At 40.5% G+C, this 19,856-nt stretch overlaps 1 protein-coding gene across 1 annotated transcript; it reads right to left on the bottom strand.

Annotated features, from left to right (window-relative positions):
- Positions 1-405: 405 nt before the first annotated feature.
- LOC113098141 (CD209 antigen-like protein C) lies at positions 406-16,792 on the bottom strand. Its single transcript, XM_026263087.1, has 5 exons — positions 16,618-16,792; positions 16,207-16,533; positions 15,161-15,288; positions 859-968; positions 406-745 (listed from the first exon to the last, which is right to left on the bottom strand). The coding sequence occupies exons 1-5, from the start codon at positions 16,739-16,741 to the stop codon at positions 610-612; spliced, it is 825 nt and encodes a 274-aa protein (XP_026118872.1). The 5' UTR covers positions 16,742-16,792; the 3' UTR covers positions 406-609.
- Between the last annotated feature and the right edge of the window lie 3,064 nt (positions 16,793-19,856).

The following is a 19,856-nucleotide window of genomic DNA, read 5'->3' as shown; positions in this document are numbered from 1 at the left end:
TGAATTTAACGAGGTTGGACTTTAAAGGAACTGTCAGTCATTTGGGTGTAAATCTGGACTTGATATCACAAGCATATAGCTGACAATCAACAGTCATAAAAATGTTTTAAACAAAAATTTATACTTGAGGTATGTAATTGTTTCATATAGTCTCAGTTAATGATTCATATTTACTTATGCTAGAATGTACTTGAGCTACATGATGTTGTTTATTAATAAAAAAATATATACACAAAATTGTCACTCATCCATAAATTATATCCTGATTTCCACAAACAGAATATTGTTCATATTCTGAGTGAAATATTAGAGCAGTTTTTTATGTGATATGCTTATACAACTTTCTATTTATATTCATCGCATGGTTCAGGAAATATGTAATTTATGCTAATTATTGAAGACGAGTAAATCATCATCAGTTAGGTTTATTGTCATACTGTAGTTGTTACAAAAAGCTGCAATGTTTTTTTCTATTTATTTTTTATTTGCTTTAACAGAATAAACTAATTAATGTGCCATTCAAAAAACAAAAAACAAAAGAAAAAAAAGGTAAAATTACTGACATTTATACGTTCATAATTAATATATGTACATTTTTATTATAATGTATCATTTAAGGATACTCTTCTCACAGATCCATTTAACAATACTATTACATGGAGTATCAAACCATGCTAATGAATGAGTAGTAGCACAGTCTTCATCTGTTCCCAGAAAGCTGTCTGGCTGTCCAGGTGCCCAGAACCTGCATCAACAGATCAGAGTTATATCAGAGCTGCTTTCTGAGTGATATGATAATCACTGAGACAATCATTTATTATATACTGTAATAATCAGTTCAGGTCAGTGATTTCTCACCAAGAGGTCAGTGTGCTGCCATCAACCCATTTCCATCTGCCCTCCACTTCAACATCAGTCAAACCAATCCAGAAATAATCAAAACTACCAGTAATGATCTTCACAAAATCCTGAGAAGAGAAACAATAACATGATTTATTAAACACACACACACACACACACACTCTCATTCTCACACACAGACACACATACACTCACTCTCACACACAGACACACACACACACACTCTCTCTCACTCACTCAAGCCCCTTTCACATTGCACGTCGGACCCGCAATATTTCCGTAACATTGTTGGGTCGCCTTCTGTGTGAAAGCAACCACGTCCCGGAATTGATTACCAAATTGAACCTGGGTCGGGGACCTAGTAACATTGCGGGGTTCGACTCGGTACGAGCGCTGGTGTGAACAAAAGCCAGATCTAATTCCGTGTCGAAGTGATGACGCGCGAATTTTTTACCGGCTGTTTTGAAGAAAGATCAACGTTCACGAAGAAAACATATATGTGCAAACTGTAATGAAGCAGAGATCAGTTAGTTCCTCACTTTCCGCGCTCACGCCGAGATCGTTTGCTTGCTTCAGTTAAAGTATAACGTGCCTAGCGTACATTACACGTCACGCGCTGATGTCACGTGTCGTTACGGGATCTTCAAGGGTTGTGTGTGGAAGCTAGCTTATGTTGATAGTTGCACAAATAAACCGGCTAACATTAACAATTAAACAACATCTCATAACAAGGAGATAACTAACTAAACACTTTAAGTTATACCGCTCCCCTGTCGTTGCCAGAAGCCATGTTGAGGTCTCAACCAACTGAAAGACAGAACTCCACCCCGCAAGCTTGCGCTCGTGATACAGGCATATCGCGTTGTGTGAACGTGTTCATGTGATTGGCTTAGAAGTAAACAATCCCCCGCGTGGGGTGTGTTCCTGTGATTGGCTAAAACAAGGGAGATATCTGATTGGTTGCTGATCATTCCCCGTTTAAAAGAAAAACATGTGTTTTCGAGCCAAGACGGGGGAGTCTCAAAATTCACACACAAATGCAGTGAAGTTCACAGACCGCAAGCAGTTTGTAAATCAAGGTATATTTGTGTGTGCATCAGAAATGCATTTCTGAATCTTGTCCTGTGCATTTCTGAATCTTGAGTGCATTTGTAAATGTTGTTTGCATTTCTGACTTGTGTGTGTATTTATGAATTTTTTGTGCATTTGTGAATTTTACAGACTTCCTCCCTTTTCTTTAAGTATGCCATTAATCACAGAACCTTTCATCAACTAATTTCATATCATTTAAAAATACTATAAAACTGTCTGTTAAAAACATGGTGCTTTAAAACACTGCACAATATGATTTACTTAACACATGAATAAATCCAAAAGAGATTGCTCACAACGTCATTAAAGTGAAGCCGCCACTTCGCCATATTGGTAATCCCTAGTGTACGTAAACGTTCTATTGAATAAATAGGAATTTGATTTTAATGAGAAAACATCACCTAACAAGTCAGCGTTTATAAATCGGAAGTATCTCTGTACATTATTACAATGCAAACACCATAGTCATGTAAACAGTAATTTTTTTTTTCAATGTTGGGAAATTCCCCTACTTATTAAAAAGCTATGTTCATAGTGAGAATCATGAGCATGATAAACATCAGACGGACTGAATCTGGAATCTGAAAAAAGATTTATGTTTTTATCCCTTGTACATTTATTGATTGTTTATATAATTTAGTTATAGTGTTTTTATTCCTACAGTAGCTAACAATGATTTCATTAAAAGCATTAATTTTGAAGCAGGTAATGTTTAAACGGTGGTTAAATTAACTATTTATTTAGCACACAACAGTTTACATGGAAACGGTAATAACATATCACATCATAAATAATCAAATCCATTTCTGATACTAATAGGTTCATGTTTAATAATTCCTGAACAATAATGTGTCACAGTGTTTGGGTTGTGTCCCCTTGGTTTCCACTAGGTGTCCTCCTTTTCCACTGCGTCTGTCACCTTATCACTTCATGTTCCCTTATTTGGTCACCTTCCTTCTTGTTTGAGTTAATTGATTGTTCCCCACCTGTCTCCAGTTCCCTCATCATCCTTCGGTGTATTTATACCCGGTCTGTCTGAGTCTGTGTCACGGAGTCCTTGTCTTATGTGTGATGCTAATCTGTAGTGTTGAGCCTGCCTTGTGTTTTGTCTGTTCATGTTTGTTGGATATTCTGGTTTTGACCCTGCCTGGACTGTTTACCCCTTTTGGATTACCCCTGAATAAATACCATACCTGCAATTGGTTCTCTCTCCGAGTTTCCTGTATCACCGAACGTGACATAATGTTCCATGTAAACTGTTGTGTGCTAGCACCTCAGTATTTGAATGAGCTCCTTTTACATTATACTCCTCTACGTCCGCTACGTTCTCAAAACTCAGGCAATTTGATAATACCTAGAATATCAAAATCAACTGCAGGCGGCAGATCCTTTTCCTATTTGGCGCCTAAACTCTGGAATAACCTACCTAATATTGTTCGGGAGGCAGACACACTCTTGCAGTTTAAATCTAGATTAAAGACCCATCTCTTTAACCTGGCATACACATAACATACTAATATGCTTTTAATATCCAAATCCGTTAAAGGATTTTTAGGCTGCATTAATTAGGTAAACCGGAACCGGAAACACTTCACATAACACTGTACTTTCTACATCATTAGAAGAATGGCATCTACGCTAATATTTGTCTGTTTCTCTCTTGTTCCGAGGTCACCGTGGCCACCAGATCCAGTCTGTATCCAGATCAGAGGGTCACTGCAGTCACCCGGATCCAGTATGTATCCAGACCAGATGGTGGATCAGCACCTAGAAAGGACCTCTACTGCCCTGAAAGACAGCGGAGACCAGGACCACTAGAGCCCCAGATACAGATCCCCTGTAAAGACCTTGTCTCAGAGGACCACCAGGACAAGACCGCAGGAAACAGATGATTCTTCTGCACAATCTGACTTTGCTGCAGCCTGGAATTGAACTACTGGTTTCGTCTGGTCAGAGGAGAACTGGCCCCCAACTGAGCCTGGTTTCTCCCAAGGTTTTTTTCTCCATTCTGTCACCGATGGAGTTTCGGTTCCTTGCCGCTGTCGCCTCTGGCTTGCTTAGTTGGGGTCACTTCATCTACAGCGATATCATTGACTTGATTGCAAATTAAAACAGACACTATTTCAACTGAACAGAGATGACATAACTGAATTCAATGATGAACTGCCTTTAACTATCATTTTGCATTATTGAGACACTGTTTTCCAAATGAATGTTGTTCAGTGCTTTGGCGCAATGTATTTTGTTTAAAGCACTATATAAATAAAGGTGATTGATTGATTCATAAAGAAATAAGGTATATTTTGTGTTGGATCAGTTATCTGTTTCATCAGCGTGCAGCACCTAAAAGATTTTAATATATCGCTTATACTGCCCCAAAAGACCGTAAACACTGCAGATAACACCTGAACTAAAAATTAATTTGCATATACATAACATAAAAATGAGTCCCGTTTGACTGATTTGCTTCAAATAGAGTGATTTTAGGACAGCGGATTGAATGTGTCTCAATGGTGCCCTCTGCTGGTAGGGTTTAGTAAGATGACGGATCGAACACTTCCGGTGGCTTCACTGTCTGCTGGAAGTTTAGAATGTGATGAGTGATCCAGTCATATATAGATCAGTCATATATAGATCAGTGGTCAAGACACATTCATTAAAGGGATAGTTCAACCAAAAATGAAAATGATTCCATCATTTACTGACCAGGAGATATTTTTTATTTATTTTTTATATGTTTGGTTAACTAAAATCAATAAATCATGCAGACAGTATTTCACATTATGGTGTTTAAGCCAACATGCTGATGTTGCTGATCAGCCACCTAATGACTGCTAAAATACAAAAACAAACTAACAGTACTATGATTACTGTTGGATCTTATGATATATTGTATCCGATGTTCTGTTTTTAAGTTGGGTTGGATAAAAGAATTTGCTAAATGGGTAATTTCAAATGTAAACTGTAATCTGCATCAGTTCATCAACCTCAATGTCCAAATTAGGGTTGGAGCGATGGATCGTCTGACGCGGATGGCTGATAGACAACACGGTGTTGCACCGGCATCGTGACCCCCCACCCTTTGAATGCATGATCGCTTTTTAGTTTCAATAACACTTTCAAGATTCGTGATAAACTCCATTAATACTATGGAATGGCAGTACTTACCACACTTTTTACAAGATATGTTTGTCAGAGTGGTATTGAGAATCTGCAAATCATTCACCATTGTCCTCAGACATCTCTCCGTACACCATGTCTTCACTGGACGCAACAGTAGTCGTGGTGCTGTATCACCTAAAGACTTCTACACTGGACATGACTATTGAAAATCATGTTCTCATTGCGGGGACATGACCATCTCAGCGTTGAGATCGAGACTTGATTACCTTAAAAGGTATAGAGTCCCCTCTGCCACAACCCGTTCTAGCTCCTCTTCTCGTAATAGGGCTACTTCGGCTGGTGGCCAGGGGGATTTGAGGGTTACCGTGTGGGCTTCCCCGACGAGCCAACCTCCTCGGGCCACACCCCCCTCACATACGCCGCAGCCGGTTGGGTTTCAAAATGAGTTTGCTGGACCCTCTCAGGCTCCTGACATCTCATTCGGGGCTCTGCGAAGAGGACCATAACTCAATCACTGCATCATAAGGCGGGCAAGAATCCTCGAGAGATGAGGATTCGGCTGCGTTGCCTCTCTTGGGAGCGCCAGCGTTGTTCGAGTCTGATCCCGATCTGTCCTGAGCACTCAAGGGTGGATGAATGGTTCCTGGGGGCTGCTCATGCGGATCGCCAGCATCCCCCTCTGGTTCCTTTCTTCCCGGAAGTGTACCAGGGGGTAACCAGTTCATGGAAGGCACCTTTAACTGCCCGAAACCGTTCTGGTACTTCCTCCGCCTTCACTGCCCTTGATGGTGGGGCGGCCAAGGAGTATGCTGTGATTCCCATGGTGGAGCGTCCTGTTGCGATGCAACTGTGTCCACAGAGCGCCTCCGCTTGGCGTGGTGGTCCCAAGCTGCCCTCCAAGGCCTGTAAGTTCTCATCTGACCAAGGCTTACAGAGCTGCGGGCCAGGCCGCTTCTGCCCGGCATGCCATGGCCTCACTTCAGGTCTATCAAACAAAGCTGCTCCGGCAGCTGCACGAGGGAAGTGCTGACCCAGGGGTTTTGCAGGAGGCGCGCACTGCTACCGACCTCGCTCTACGAGCGAAGAAAGTCACTGTGCGTTTCTTGGGTCAGGTGATGTCCACTTTGGTGGTCCAGGAGCGCCACCTATGGCTGAGCCTGGCAGACATGAAGGAGCCTGACCAGGCTCAGCTCCTCAACTCCCCGGTCTCCCGGGATGGCCTCTTCGGCGACGCAGTAGAGAGCTTTGCCCAAAAGTTCTCTGCCGCCCAGAAGCAGTCCGAGGCCATCAGAGAGATCCTGCCCCGGCGGCCCTCTGCAGCCTCCACCTTGCCGCCAGCACAGCCGCCTCAGCCTGCTTGTAACCGAGGGTGCCCCCCTGCGGCCTCCTCCACTCCTACTCGACCACAGCAGCAGCCTTCACCCCGTCTCTGCCCCTAAGCCTGCTAAACGCCAGGCCAAGCGGCGTTCCTGAGACGGGCGACCCAGAGTTGGAGACCTCAGCTCGTCAGGAGATGGTAGCAGGACCAGAATCCTTTGTTCTTGTTTTCTTTTTGTTCCGCCACTGGCCCTGCAGCCGGTGGTACCCAAACCTTCACTAAAAGAGCTGTTTCCTCTACCTCAGGGTCCCAAGAGGCCACGAACGACAGTTGGCGACGTGCTTCCTTGCCGCTCTTGTTCTCCTCTCCCCTTGCCAGTTTCTAGGCAAAGCCGGCCCGAAAATGCTCTGCCTTCTCATGCCCTCTTTCTCATGCCTTCTTGGTATGGAAATAGACTCGGTCGCCATGTTCGCAAGGCTTACGAATGAGCGCGCGCAGTCACTGCTGAATTGCCTGAGACAATTCGAGGGCAAGAGAGCGGTTCCACTGAAACTGTTTCAGAGGCTCCTGGGGCATACGGCGTCCGCAGCAGCGGTCATAATGCTCGGGTTACTCCATATTAGACCACTTCAGCACTGGCTTCATGACTGAGCCCGAGATGGGCATGGCAACAGGGCACGCTCCGAGAGACCATCACTCCGGCCTGCCGCCGAAACTTCACCCCGTGGTTGGACCCCTCATTTCTACGGGCCGGCGTGCCCCTAGAACTGGTGTCCAGACATGTTGTTGTGTCAACAGATGCCTCTGCCACGGGCTGGGGTGCCATGTGCAACGGGCATGCTGCGTAGGGCTCCTGGACAGGACCCCGACTTCAGTGGCATGTCAATTGCCTCAAGTTGCTAGCAGTATGTCTTGCTCTGCACCGCTTCAGGGCCCTGCTGAAGGACAAGCACGTTCTGATCCATACGGACAACACTGTAACCGTAGTGTACATCAACCATCAGGGTGGTCTACGCTCCCGCCGCAGGTCTCAACTTGCTCGCCATCTCCTCTTGTGGAGTCACAAGCATCTGAGGTCGCTTCGTGCCATTCACATCCTTGGAAGGCTCAATTGTGCATCCGACGAGCTCACATGGCAGCAGTCTCACCCTGGGGAATGGAGACTCCACCCACAGTCGGTTCAGCTGATTTGGGGACACTTCGGAGATGCTCAGGTAAACCTGTTTGCCTCTCCAGAAAATTCCCACTGCCAGTTGTTCTATTCCCTGACCGAGGGCACCCTCGGCACGGACGTCCTGGCACACAGCTGGCCTGCGCAAGTATGCGTTTCCCCCAGTGAGCCTTTTTGCACAGACGTTTTGCAAGATCAGGGAGGACGAGGAGCAGGTCCTCATGGTTGCACCTTTTTGGCCCAGCCGGACCTGGTTCCCCGAACTTTTACTTCTGGAAATGTCCGATTGGGTCAGTTCTTTCCTTTCTTTAGGAGGGGTTGGAACGAAGGCTGTCTCCTTCCACCCTGAAGGTCTATGTGGCCGACATTTCGGCTCACCATGACCCTGTTGAAGATAAGTCTTGGGGAGGCATGATCTGATCATCAGGTTCCTGAGAAGAGCAAGGAGGCTCAATCCGCCTCACCCTCAACAAGTCCCCTCTTGAGACCTCGGAGTGGTCATATTTGACATATTTAAATAATTTACACAATTATGATGCAGAGTTATGAACTAGTAGTAGTTATGAGTCTACATACACGAGTCCTGCTATATCAAACCACGTCCTTGTACACCATGATTGAATTTACACAAATATGATGCAGAGTTATGAACTAGTAGTAGCTATGAGTCTACATACACGAATCCTGCTATACCAAACCACGTCCATGTAAACCATGACTGAATTTACACAAATATGATGCAGAGTTATGAACTAGTAGTAGTTTTGAGAAAACATACAAAATTCCTTTTATAACAAATTTGAGAATTTAAAATGATTGATGTTATTGTTTAAAGTATATTTGGTGAAAAAATGTTGTCAGTTATGCCATTTGTTTTATACTGTGCACAACAAAAATAATAGTTTGCAGATTCAAAAACATGGTCTGTGAAGTGCACTTAATACCGATTCATGTCTTTTACATTTTTGGGTTGAAAGGATGCTTTCTTTTTAGACACAATACATTTACATTTAATAAATTTTTCACCCAAATGACTTTTATTGGGGCATAAAGAACTCATCATAATTATTTTCAATACAAATGTGTGAGTGGCTCACTATATGATTAATTCTAATTTAATTCTACCACATCAAACTAAATAATGTCTTCTTAATTAAGAAGCATTACACTATATTTGTGATCATTAAAACATGCATCTCATATTACCAGACTACAGTATGTATTCTGATTACCTTTGAATGAGAATGTGAAGGTCAGCTCCTCCTTAATCGTAGTTTATCTCTTGGCTTTCAAAAATTTGCAAATAAATTGCAAACTGTACTGTCTGCTCTATGTATTGAGTGACGTGACATTCAGCAAAGTATGGTGACCCATACTCAGAATTTGTGCTCTGCATTTAACCCATCCGAAGTGCACAACCACAGAGCAGTGAACACACACACACACACACACTGTGAACACACACCCGGAGCAGTGGGCAGCCATTTATGCTGCGGCGCCCGGGGAGCAGTTGGGGGTTCGGTGCCTTGCTAACCCTTCGATTGGGAGTCCGACTCTCTAACCATTAGGCCACGACTTCCCCTTAACCAGAGGTTGGATTGGCATTCGCCTCTATTTTTAACATTTTTGCATTAGTCTACCCCGTGAATCATCATCATGTGATGCATCAATGCTGTAAAAAAAAAAAAGAAGGATTTATTTTCAAAGGCACAGATTACTTACTTGGTATCTTAGCTGAAAAAATTATTGACATCCCAGAACTACAATCCTATGCATTTTCATTGGTCCGTAGTGTTCTCAATCACAATGAGGAAAAAAAGCATGCAACCTGTAATCACTTTTTATTTATAGATTTATTCTTTATTAAATTTGACTCTTTAATTTTAAAATATCTTGTGTAAGTCAAGGCAAGGCAAGTTTATTTATATAGCACATTTCATACACAATGGTAATTCAAAGTGCTTTACATCAAAGAAAGTAAAATAATCATGAAAAATAAGAAAAAATAAATAAAACAAGCAATTTTAAAACTTTTAAAATGATTAAAACGTTTACTTAAAGTCAATTTAAAAACAGTTAGAAATTGATTTTATATAAAATGAAACAGTGAAGATATAGTGCAATCAGTTCGGACATAGCACAGTGCTCATTCAATAAATGCACAACTAAACAAATGAGTTTTAAGTCTAGATTAAAATGTGACTAGTGTTTTAGCACATCTGATCTCTTCTGAAAGCTTATTCCAACTGCGGGTGGCATAGTAACTAAAGGCGGACTCCCCTTGTTTTGTGTGAACCCTTGGTATTTCTAACTGACTTGATCCTAGTGATCTGAGTGCTCTGTTAGGTTTATATTCAGTGAGCATATCTGAAATATATTTCAGTCCTAGGTCATTTAGTGACTTATATACGAGTAAAAGTATTTTAAAATCAATCCTAAATGTAACTGGAAGCCAGTGTAAGGACCTGAGGACTGGTGTGATATGCTCAGATTTTCTGGTTCTAGTCAGAATCCTGGCAGCAGTGTTCTGGATGAGCTGCAGCTGTCTAATGGTCTTTTTGGGAAGGCCAGTGAGGAGCCCATTACAATAGTCCACCCTGCTGGTGATAAAGGCATGTACTAGTTTCTCCAAGTCTTGGCTGGAAACAAAACATCTAATTCTTTCAATGTTTTTAAATGATAGTATGCTGATTTAGTTACTGCTTTGACATGACTACTGAAACTAAGGTCTGTGTCCAGAATCACACCAAGATTCCTGACTTGTTTTTTAGTTGTATGACCCCTAGAGTCAAGGTATGCATTTACCTTGAACACTTCATCTTTGTTTCCAAATGCAATGACTTCAGTTTTTTTTTTAACTGAAGAAAGTTCTGGCACATCCAACTATTAATTTCATCAATGCATTTGCAGAGGGAGTCAATGGGGCTGTAGTCATTTGGAGATAAGGCTAGGTAAATCTGGGTATCATCAGCATAGCTGTGATAGGCAATTTGGTTATTTCTCATTATTTGACTCAGTGGAAGCATATACAGGCTAAACAAGAGCAGTGCAAGAATGGAGCCTTCTGGGACTCCGCATGTCATGGACATCCACTTAGACTTATGCTCTCCTATACTCACATAATAGCCTCTCCCTTCTAAGTATGACCTGAACCATTTGAGTACCATCCCAGAAAGCCCGACCCAGTTTTCCAGTCTCTCTAGTAGTATGTTATGATCGACAGTGTCAAACGCAGAACTGAGATCTAGCAATACCAGCACCAATATTTTGCCAGAGTCGCAATTCAAGCGAATATCATTTATTATCTTAATGAGTACTGTCTCTGTGCTGTGATGCGGTCGAAAACCAGATTGAAAATTGTCCAGGAATCCCATTAAGTTTAAGTATTTGTTCATTTGACTAAAAACTACCTTTTCTATAATTTTGCCTATAAAAGGAAGATTAGATATTGGTCTGAAATTGCTCAAAATTGTGTTATCAAGATTGCTCTTTTTCAGGAGGGGCTTAACAACTGCAGTTTTTAGGGAGTTTGGAAATGTCCCAGAAAGTAGTGAGGCGTTCACCACTTCTAAAAGATCTGCTTCTAAGCAGTTAAGCACACTTTTGAAAAAAGATGTGGGAAGTGTGTCCAGACGGCAGGTTGATGATTTTAGGTGCTGCACTATGTCTTCCAGAATTTCGCTATCAATTGTTTCAAAAATAGATATAGTATCTTTTTGATATTTTGGCCGAATCTGTCTGACCTCTGCATTACTTAAGGATGTGCTAATCGCCTTCCTGATATTTATGATCTTCTCAGAAAAGAAGCAAACTCATTGCATTTGCTGTCTGAGAGCATTTCACTGGGAATCTGACTTGGAGGGTTTGTCAGTCTCTCAACAGTGGCAAAAATAGTACGAGTTTTATTTAAGTTACTGTTCATAAGGTTTGAGAAGAAATTCTGTCTATCTGTGGCTAATTTAACATTATAAGCATGAAGGCTGTCTTTATAGATGCTATAGTGAATTTCAAGTTTCGTCTTCCTCCACATCCGCTCTGCTTTTCTGCATTGTCTTTTCATAGTCTGAACTGCTGTTGATCTTCTCCAAACTGATTTCTGTCTATTTGTTTTCTTACTGACTATTATTGGTGCAATATCATCAATAACATTCTTAACTTTTGAGTTGAAGGAATCAAGGAGAATATCAACAGAGTCTGCAGAAATGCTTGGTGTTAAAGATATAGCCTCCGTAAATAGTACACGTGTGTTCTCGTTTATGCATCTCCTTCTGACAGAGACAGATCTAGATTCAGTGGTAGCAGAGATCAATATATCAAAGAAAATACAGAAGTGATCAGATATTGCTATGTCCTTAATAACAATGGATGAAATGTTTAGACTCCTACTGATGATTAATTCTAGAGTGTGTCCACCTTTGTGTGTGGGTCCATGCACATGCTGAGTCAAGTCAAAAGTGTTTAAAACCGTTATCATTTCTTTTGTAGTTTTGTTTTCTGCATTATCTATGTGAATATTAAAATCCCCTGCAATAGCAAAACAGTCAAACTCTGAGGAAATCATTGATAACATTTCTGAGACCTCTTTAACAAATGCTGGAGAGTATTTTGGAGGCCTGTAAATAATAATAAACAGAATGCGTGGTGAACCTTTCAGCACAATCCCTAGATATTCGAAAGACAAGTACTGACCAAATAACACTTGCTTGCATTGATAGACATCTTTAAATAGAGCAGATACACCCCTAACCTTTCAAAACACTCATGTAAGTGAAGTTAGGAGGGGCTGCTTCATTGAGGACTGTTGCACTGCAGCTGTCTTCTAGCCATGTTTCATTTAGAAATATAAAATTACAATGTTTGTGGTTATAAAGTCATTGATTAGAAATTATTTATTTTTTAGTGAGCGAATGTTTAAAGTTGCTAACTTGATGGCAGTGCTATGTGTCTTTACATCAACCTTAGTTTGATGCATAATAGGCCGCAGATTAGATGAGTTTGCCCTTCGGCTTGAGAAGGCCTTAGACTTTCTATCAAGTGATAAAACTGAAATAGAGAAAGCTACAGGCACACTGGGTTCCCGCTTGTTCAGTAGGCATTTGTGAATGTTACTGTTATTATAGCGGGGACCCGACACATATCACTGAGAGCTGCTATCAGTTGTTTTTGGTTCACCTTCAGCAGATAGAGGGTTTGGGCCCTGGCGTTGTGGCAGCGGTCGGAAAGCTCTCACAGGAACAAGGCCCACAGTCTTTGGTTGTTGGGGGCCCGCCGTTTTTTTGTTGATATCTGCGAGCTAGCAGCGAATTAATTGGAGAGTTTAGTCCCAACATACACCAATTCCTCCATTTTCTGTGAGAAGCACAGAAGTGGAGATGCTGGAGAGAGGGATAATGTGTCTGGTGAGATGGGCTGTGTCTCTGGTGTTTCCGGTGGCTGTGATGTGTTGTCCTGGCTTCCCTGGCTGTTTTCCAGAAAGTCGTCATTGGGTGGTGAATCTTGTAGCTGTTTTGATACATCACAGTCAGTCTGTGAGGAGCTCTGTGGGCAGGGCTCAGCAGGGATAGTGTCTATCAACAGTGCTTGTTTTGGCTGCGTGGTGTTATCAGTGTCCTTGCGGGATATGTCAACCACATGATGACTCGGACCCGGTGTGTGTGTGCTGAATGGATTGACACACTCTGCTGAAGGATGACGAAGGGAGAAGTAGATATTGTCCTTAAGCACTCTGGCACCAAGTTTATTTGGGTGGAGGCCATCCGGTTTAAACAATTGTCTATGGCCCCAGAAAAGATTGAAGTTGTCGATGAAATGTGATGTGTTCCCCTTGCTGGGAGTGGTCCACTGATGAACGACCTTTGAGTCTTCGAAGTGTTTCAAAGAGTTCACTGAAGTCCTTCTTAAGGAGTTCTGACTGCTCTTTCCGAATATCATTCTTTCCCACATGGATGATGACTCGATTTGTAGTCTTGTGCTTCATCAGAATGTTCTGAAGTTCCTTGTTCACATCAGAGACCGTTGCTTGAGGAAGGCAGCATGTTGTTGTTGTCCTGCTACGGATGTTTCTGATAACAGAGTCACCCACTATCAGAGCCCTTGGCTCGGCTGCACTCTGAGCTGAATCCCGCGGTCTGCTCGACCTTGAGCGCCTGTTAGTAGTGGTGTTAGCTGCTGGCTGATCAGATCCATGTTTAAATACATTTGGGGATTCCTCACCCGCATTCATAAATGCTTGAAATCTGTTCTCAAGATGTATAGGGGTTTGTAGAATACCAGTATTTACAAGCCTTGTCATAGTTGAATCTGGCGTAGAGGAAGCTATGGCAGCAATATGAGAAACTCGTGACAATCTGATATCTTGTGTTTCTTTGGGTCTTGCTCCCTGTTTGTGCCATCGATTAGTGTGGCGATCAGTTTTGGCTTGTTCCTCTACACTTGGTATAAACTGTTGAGATTCAGAAGATTCATGGGACTCACCGGCTGTATGCTGAGAGGGTCCATGACGACGGTCTGCTAAGTGTTCCGTCTGTTTTGGAAGTCCAGAAAGTAACTTTGTTTCAAGAATCACAATCCTTTGTAGAAGTTTGCAGCAGTTCATGCAACAAGTAGATCCAACAGGAGGCATTTTCTCTCTCTTCTGTTTGAATGTAGGCTGTTGTCATCCCGTCACAGGAATGTAAGTTGTTAGCAGTGGGAGACAAAGTCTTCTTTTTGTAGTATTATTCCAGTCCCAATGTTTTTAGTTTTAAGCGTTTGTGCCAAAAATCTGTTGTTTGAGCACTGTGCTGATCTCTTGAAGTAAAAATCTTAAAAAAATTATAAAAAAGTACAGAAATAAGAAGCAAAGCACAGAGCAGTAAGCTAGAACGTCCGAACGGTAGCAAAGCCGGAAGCAAGTGTAGGAGAAAATGGTCCAGTCCGACGAACGGCGTTTACAAAACTGACCAATTAAAAGAACCTCATGTAGCCTAAAGAAGACACACTGTATTATGCAGTGAAATCTGTAAGGTTATTAGATAATAATACATTTCTATTTTTAATATTGAGTCATCAAAATGTAAAAAAAAAAAAAAAAAATTCATTTCCTGCGAATAGTTGTATAGTTTTAAATTGGCACATCTTGGTTAAAGGGGACATGCTTCAAATTCATACACATTGTGGTATATAAGTTTTATTATTATTACAAATTTAATAGGGAGCATTATTTTGAGTCCAAAAACAACATAATAGCTTCCAGAATTACGAGGACACCGAAATGTCTTTATAAACCAAATGTCCTTGTAATGATGGTGAGTAACCTGACATTTTGTCCTCATAAACCATATATTCAAGAACACACTCACACACACACACACACACATTTGTTTTTGTGAAAAGTGTGTTCATCCCATAGGTGAAATGGTTTTTATACTGTACAAACTGTATATTTTTTATTAAAATAAAACTCATTCTGTATGATTTATAAGCGTTTTGAAAAATGGGGACAATGGGTTATGTCCTCATAAGTCACCCTCTCCTTGTAATACCTGTGTCCTACCCATATCATTATACAGAGTTGTGTCCTGATATGACACACACACACACACACACACACTCACTTGTTCCTCTCTGTTGTTGATGATGATCAGATCTGCTGCTTTCTCTCTACAGTATCTTCTGCTCTCATCCCAGTTCTTCGTCTCAGAGGAAATGAAGTAAAGACTGGATTGGTGGCACCTCCATCCATCTATAAACACAACCAGATACGTTATGATCTAAACTCTGATCCACACCAAGTTAAAAAGGTTATGATAGTCTTAGTAGAGGTTTTTTAAGTTATTTCAGTTGTTTGTAATATGCTGTTTATAACTTTTACATTTGTCTTGTTGTGGACTGCTAATCTTATTTCTTATTTCAATGGATCAGTTACTGTGATTATTATAGGATTATCATTTTATTCATAATGCCATGCAGAAACTAAATGCATTTATTCATGCTCCCCGTCCCAAATGCAAATTCTGTAATACAAGATTATTTTGCACCATTGGAGCAATTCAAGTGTGAAAGTTTGCCGTTTTTCTTGACTGCTAACACTATAACTGATTCATTTGGTAAAATTTTCCAAAATATTCTTGAAACAAAAATGCATTTCTCAAAAGATTTAACACATTTCATGTGTTTTCACACACGTACCAATTTGCTCAATGTTTTTTGTTAAACTCTACAACAAATGTCCTCATTATGAACAGGTTTAACATGTTCTCATTCAGAAAACACAAACACAATATAATTACAATATAAAATAATAAACAATATAAAAGCATCACAATATAAAAATGTATTAAAAATAACACATGTAGTGGAAAATAAACTTTTCTTAATGCTTATTGGTGAACTGTGTCTGCACCCTTGCTTTGTGTTGTATTCTCTCATATACATTGATCCATTCATGTGTCCAAACTTTGAATAAAAGAGAATGTTTTTGACTAAAATATTTGATTTTGAACTGGAAGTGTAAGTTTGTACAAGTTGGTGTGTAGTTTTGAGATTGTGTTTATAGCTGTGAGTAAATGCGAGCATTAGCCACATGACAGATCCAGTACAGTCCACTTTCAAATCTGAGTCTGCTTTAGAGCAAGTTACCAGTTAGACTGAAGAAACTTACCCGCAAACTTCTTCTGAAGATCATTTCTTTCTGATTTCAGTTGGTCTCTCTCTTCTTTGAGGTTGTTGATCATAGTTAGCAGCTGTTGTCTTTCTTCTGTGAGGTTCATATTGTCGGTTTGTAGCTGTTGTCTCTCTGTGAGGTTGGTGATCTTAGTAAGTAGCTGGTCTCTCTCTTCTGTGAGGTTGGTGATCGTAGTTAGCAGCTGTTGTCTCTCTTGAGTGAAGGTGGCACACAGTATAATGCGTGCAGTCAGCAGAAGAACACACAGCAGCACAAACACTACTGCAGCTGCTCTGGACCTTCTGATCATCACACCATCACTTCCTGACCATCAACACAAACATTACTTTATTACCTTTATTTATCCACTATTATGTGTGATGAAATATGTTTAATTAATCTCAGTACCTGTGAGTTCAGATGACTGGATTCTCGTTGTGTGACTGTCTGTGGTCCTTTTTCCAGATGTTCCTTTTGTAACAATGTCATTTTCACAGATATCATTGATGCTTTTCCCATGTTCTCTCTTCATTTTCCCTTTTCTGTATTTTTGTCCACTTTCTGACAGTTTCAGTGTCAGGAATCTAACAGTAATCTGTGTTGTGTTCCTCTTCTGTGTTTGTGAAGCCACTATTTATGCAGAGAGGAACTGTTTTTTTTTTAGAAATGTTTCAAGTGTTTATTCATAAAGGAACTTCAAATCACCGCAGAACATCATCAGAAATATCTTAGGATTGTTGCTTGTGTTTATTTAAATGATGTTCAAATACATTTATTATCATTCACACAGTGTTTGTATAAATTCTTCAGAGGTTTGTTCATTTTGATGCTGGCTGGTGTTTGGGAACATTTACGGCTTTTGCAGGGTTCATGTGGATTTTTTAAAGATCCTGCGTGTGTAAATTTTGGGCTAATTCTGTTGATGTTTATTAAACTAAAATATATTTAGTGATCCCTAGTGCAGTTAGCTTACCATCAATATAATTTTTTAATAAAACAGTTTTTGTAATATAATTGTTAAAATAGTTTGAGCAGCCTTCTGTTGCTATGGTTAACTGTCAGGACATCACATATACTGTAAGTTACAGTGTTTAAAAACTGCTTACATACTGAAAGTCAATTATAAAGTTATTAAGAATCTTTCAAGAATGGCACTTAAGAAGATTCTAATGAACTTCGTGGAATCTTAAGAAATTTCTTAATTTATTTCTTAAGACGATTTTCATGAATCCGGCCCCAGCTTTTTGAAGATGCTGATTTCATTTTCCAGCAGGATTTAGCTCCTGCCCACACTGCCAAAAGCACCAAGAGTTGGTTAAATGACCATGGTGTTGGTGTGCTTGATTGGCCAGCAAACTCACCAGACCTGAACCCCAGAGAGAATCTATGAGCTATTGTCAAGAGGAAGATGAGAAACAAGAGACCAAACAATGCAGATGAGCTGAAGGCCAGTGTCAAAGAAACCTGTGCTTCCAGACCACCTCAGCAGTGCCACAAACTGATCACCTCCATGCAAATATAAAGTATTTGAATTTGTTGAGATAATGAGAATGATGTCAGTGGTTGGGTTTTTGTTAAATGTGAGCCAAAATCATCCCAATTAAAAGAACTAATGACTTAAATTCAGGGCACACAGACTGAAGTAGTTTATGTAATAAAGTTTCACAATTTGAGTTGAATAACTGAAATAAATGAACTTTTCCACAACATTCTAATTGACTTTTGGCTTTTTGAGATGATAAAAAAAGACTTGGATGGGAAGTACTACCTTTCTCCATGTTGGGCAGAGCAGAAACAGTTAAAATGAAAATATTACTAAGACTTTCTTCGTATTTCAATCCCTACCGGTTTGGGTTCTACTCTCAGCATTTAATAAACTAGAAAACAATTATTTCAAAGTTTATTTGGAAAAAACAAAAGACCATGAATGAGACTTAAAATATATATATCAAATAAAGAAGTGGTGGGGTGGGGTGGTTTAACCATCCTAATCTTAGATACTATTAATGGGTTGCTCAGCTGAGGGCTGCTTGGCTTAGTATTGATAATGAGGCAGAATGGAGAACTCACTTCCTGGAGTTTCTCTGACAGTTCAGCCAGAAAAAAGTGAAGATAAAAAATACAGTATACTGTTAAGATTTGAGAAGTTTGGAGGAGTTATAGTATTATCACTGCAATACCCATTAAAGGTAACCCAGATGTTCTTCCTTCAATATTGGATGGTGTCTTTAGTAGATGGAAAGAGAATGTTTTTGTTTTGTTTTTTGAAGTGGAGACCATAATATATTTTACTCAATTATGTTATAGGTTTAAGTTGAAATATTTTATAAACAAATATTTAGGGGCCAAGCACCGAAGGTGCGAGGCACCTATTGTTTTTGTTGGCGTTCTTATTATTAGGGGCCAAGCACCGAAGGTGCGTAGGCACCTATTGTTTTCGTTGGCGTTATTATTAGGGGCCAAGCACCGAAGGTGCGTAGGCACCTATTGTTTTCGTTGGCGTTATTAGGGGCCAAGCACCGAAGGTGCGTAGGACCCTCTTGTTTTTGTTGGCGTTCTTATTATTATTATTATTATTCTTCCGACTGGGCGTCTATGGCAGCCCATAGAACCGAATGCGGGAAAGTTGTAATGGTTTGACATTCTGATAGAGGACAGTGCCAACATTAAGTACACCAATTTTGGTGTGTCTAAGTCAATCCCTCTAGCGCCACCAACTGTCCAAAATTTCACTTTAATTTTGTTAATAACTTTTTAACCCTAAGGCCAATCAACGAAATTCTTTTTTCCTCTAATTTCTGAGCTCATGCCGATTCGATTGCACCCTACGAAGTCATTTCCGTCATAGAAATATGACCGCCATTTTGAATTTCTTTAAAAACCTACTTTTTCGAACTCGTCCTAGACGGTTTGTCCGATTCACACGAAAATTGAACCATATCATCCTCAGGCAGTGCTGACCAAAAGTTATGCAAATCAAATTGATTCGTCAAACCGTTTTCGATAAACGCTCTAACAAATTTTATGTAGTGCTTACAAAAACAGTCGTAAGGCTGTATCTTGGCAACGACTTATCCTATTCAGACCAAACTTGGTACATGTCATAACAAGCATGACTTGAGGCTACTTGCTGCGTTTCGGCGCAGCGCCACCTACTGGTCCGGAGATATGGAAAATTGCTATTTTTGCTTATAACTTCTAAACAGTTTGTCCAAAAATCATAACATTGGTCTTGTTAGATTCAGGGCAACATGCCGAGTCGACTGATATCCAATTTTACCATCTCGGCCATTTTGACTGTCGGCCATTTTGAATTTTGTGCTAAAATGCTGTATTTTCAGAACGCATCAACGGATTGTTACAAAAAATGGTATGGGTCATCAGTACAATGTCCTGAAGGAGCGTGAGAAGTTTCGAAACAGCGCCACCTAGTGGTGATCATCCTTATTTAAATGCTTATAACCTTGGGTGTGGTCGACTTATTTTCTCGAGACTCACCAAATTGGACTCCTGAAACCTTACCGAGTCCAACGATACCAAACATTCTAGGTTTCGCCTTACGGTTTGTGTAGCGTTGTGATTTAGCGCTTAAAAAACATCTGGCTATATCTTTGAAACCGCTTGTCTGATCGAGACGAAACCACCGT

The sequence above is a fragment of the Carassius auratus genome, unplaced genomic scaffold (genome assembly GCF_003368295.1).
Source record: "Carassius auratus strain Wakin unplaced genomic scaffold, ASM336829v1 scaf_tig00216415, whole genome shotgun sequence".
NCBI lineage: Eukaryota > Metazoa > Chordata > Actinopteri > Cypriniformes > Cyprinidae > Carassius > Carassius auratus.
The sequence above is the reverse complement of the archived record's forward strand: the minus strand, read 5'-3'. Positions and strand labels throughout refer to the sequence as shown.